The sequence below is a fragment of the Nymphaea colorata genome, chromosome 8 (assembly GCF_008831285.2).
Source record: "Nymphaea colorata isolate Beijing-Zhang1983 chromosome 8, ASM883128v2, whole genome shotgun sequence".
In the NCBI taxonomy this organism is placed as follows: domain Eukaryota; kingdom Viridiplantae; phylum Streptophyta; class Magnoliopsida; order Nymphaeales; family Nymphaeaceae; genus Nymphaea; species Nymphaea colorata.
The window spans coordinates 23,210,161-23,212,464 of NC_045145.1; the positions used below are offsets into that span (position 1 = coordinate 23,210,161).

General features: G+C 37.9%; 1 protein-coding gene across 1 annotated transcript; it reads left to right on the forward strand.

Moving 5' to 3' along the window:
• Positions 1 to 1,528: 1,528 nt before the first annotated feature.
• LOC116259286 (protein GLUTAMINE DUMPER 5-like) lies at positions 1,529 to 2,025 on the forward strand. Its single transcript, XM_031637024.1, has one exon. It carries the CDS (start codon positions 1,551 to 1,553, stop codon positions 1,887 to 1,889), a length of 339 nt encoding a protein of 112 aa, XP_031492884.1. The 5' UTR covers positions 1,529 to 1,550; the 3' UTR covers positions 1,890 to 2,025.
• Positions 2,026 to 2,304: the final 279 nt, after the last annotated feature.

Sequence of the window (2,304 nt, forward strand, 5' to 3'; positions counted from 1 at the left end):
ATAGAGCAGTAGTTGTTGTCAACTTTCCCATGAAAATGACAAGAAACAAACAGGCACTTACCAAGGAATGTTGAACTCAAACTTTTGCAATCGCAAATGGCTTAATAATATCTGACGTCCATATTTCCAATAGGGATGTAACCGATTCGGATAGTGGACAGATCCAAACCTAATCGAATCGGATTATTCGCGACTGAATTCAAATTCGGAGCCAGACCCGAACGCTCTTTTCCAAAACAAATGTATATCCAGCCAATACAAGATCTGACATTTATATATAGGATTCGAATTCAAATTCAGTTTTAGAACTCTATTTTGAACCTAAGCTTAGTTACCAACTGAATTTGGATTTCCTTTTCAGATCCAAGTAAACGGATCCAACACGGATATGTTTGCGTAACGGCATGGTTGCGGATCCAGAACAAGGAAAACGATCTTTTTGGTAAAGAAAGAAAGTAAAAACACATGTCGTCATTGCTTAAGAACTACTTTCACTTATAAAAATGAAGAAGTTAAGGATATTCCCTTCTCTAGAGTACGTTGCCTTACTAACACGCACAAGATGCTCCTCCCTTTATGAGTTAAAAAGTTCAAAAATAAAGTTACAGAAGTTCGCTTAATATTTAATATATCACAAATAAAGGCTTAACGTTTACATAATTACAAATCGTGGCCTAATATTTATAAGTAATTCTCAGGTAATGGCATTCTGCTTCTCACTGTTTAGTTTTCCTAATGTTTTCCATTTGATAGGGGTTTTCTTTAGGATTTTCATTTTCTTTAGATGAACTATTTTCTACCTTTACAAAACAGCATTTCTTGATTTTGGTGTTGACGTTTTCCATCTCAGGGAGTGCTTCTTTGAGAACTACTTTCGCAGTTACTTGTAATTTTTCAAAAGTTGTGGTCATCTGCAAATGTGCTAACAAATTTGCAGTTCATTGTAATTTATCTAAAAATTATGTGGGCGACTATGTGACAGCCATTAATGGACAAGAGCAGACAAACTAAGCTCCACTTCACATGTTGGAGAAAATAATATTTTGTTAAATTTTAATAGAGAGTAAAATAGTGATCGAATAAATGATTGTTTACAACATGATGAAATAAGGTGGAACTTAATTTCTTTCTGATTATTTTTTTTTCTTCTGATGAGTGAGATAAACTAAAACTTAAATCTTGGACTTGAGTCACCAGTGTTCACGAGGAATCTTGTATGAGACTGCAAATTTTGATCTTCCTTTATATTTTTATTAAAGAAAAAGGGCAAGAAAAGCAACTTGAAAAATAAAAAATGATTTTACCTGAGATTTTTAATTGATATTTTATCAGCAGTGGGACTTGAGGTTGTCTTTCTCTCTCTAAGTCATATTTTCTGGAAATTAGAAACCTTGATAATTGTCACTTTAATGGAGACATGTTGATTATCTTTTCATTAATATGAAATAGTTAATTATGTCTTGAGAATGACATTTCACCTCTATAAGTAGAGAGGCGTATCTTGAACACCATTGTGACAAATCTGGAGAGTGGAAGCGAGAGAGGGAGAGATGAAGCCATTGAGCAGTGCGAGAACAGCCGGTGGCTTGACGGCATCCAATTCTCCCATCCCATACCTATTCGGCGGCCTCGCAGCCATGCTCTGCCTCATTGCCTTCGCCTTGATCATGTTGTTCTGCTCATACCGGAAGAATTCCGGTCAGGGAGGAACGCCGGAGGATCCGCTCGAGAAGCCGGCGAAGCCTGCCACCGTCCTGAATGATATGGAGCAGAAGGTGGTCGTGATCATGGCCGGAGACCACTGCCCTACTTTCATTGCCAAGCCCTGTTCCTGCGGGGAAAAGCCTGAGAGCAAAACAGAGGAACCAGTAGGCGCTGAGATCGTCTAACAGTACCTTGTCGGCAGAACTGACTTCTTCTTCTTCTTCTTCTTCTTGTTCTGCCATTTTTGACATCTTATGTACGATCTCGGCTCGTTGTAAATTGTTGAGCATAACTTTCCAAGGAATCATCAACTTCTGTCAATCTCCCCTTTCATTTTCTTCCTGGTCATGGTCTTAGTCATCATTGGAATATCGTCTTTGTTTGTTTGAAAATTGGCAAAATCATACGGCTTTAACGAAGGTGAGCATCTTGTCTACAAGGTTAAAGTTACAGATATTTACTTCCTGGTGGGAGAATGATAGATTTGTGTAAATGGTAGCTGGTTTTTACCATCACCGATGCAGAATTGACAGGAAGGGAGTGGTTTACGATACACAGTCCAATGATATACCCTGCAACTTGATTGTCGTATTTATCATT

Excerpts from the sequence above, each read along its gene's own strand:
- LOC116259286 (XM_031637024.1), top strand. The coding sequence starts at position 1,551 with ATGAAGCCATTGAGCAGTGCGAGAACAGCCGGTGGCTTGACGGCATCC.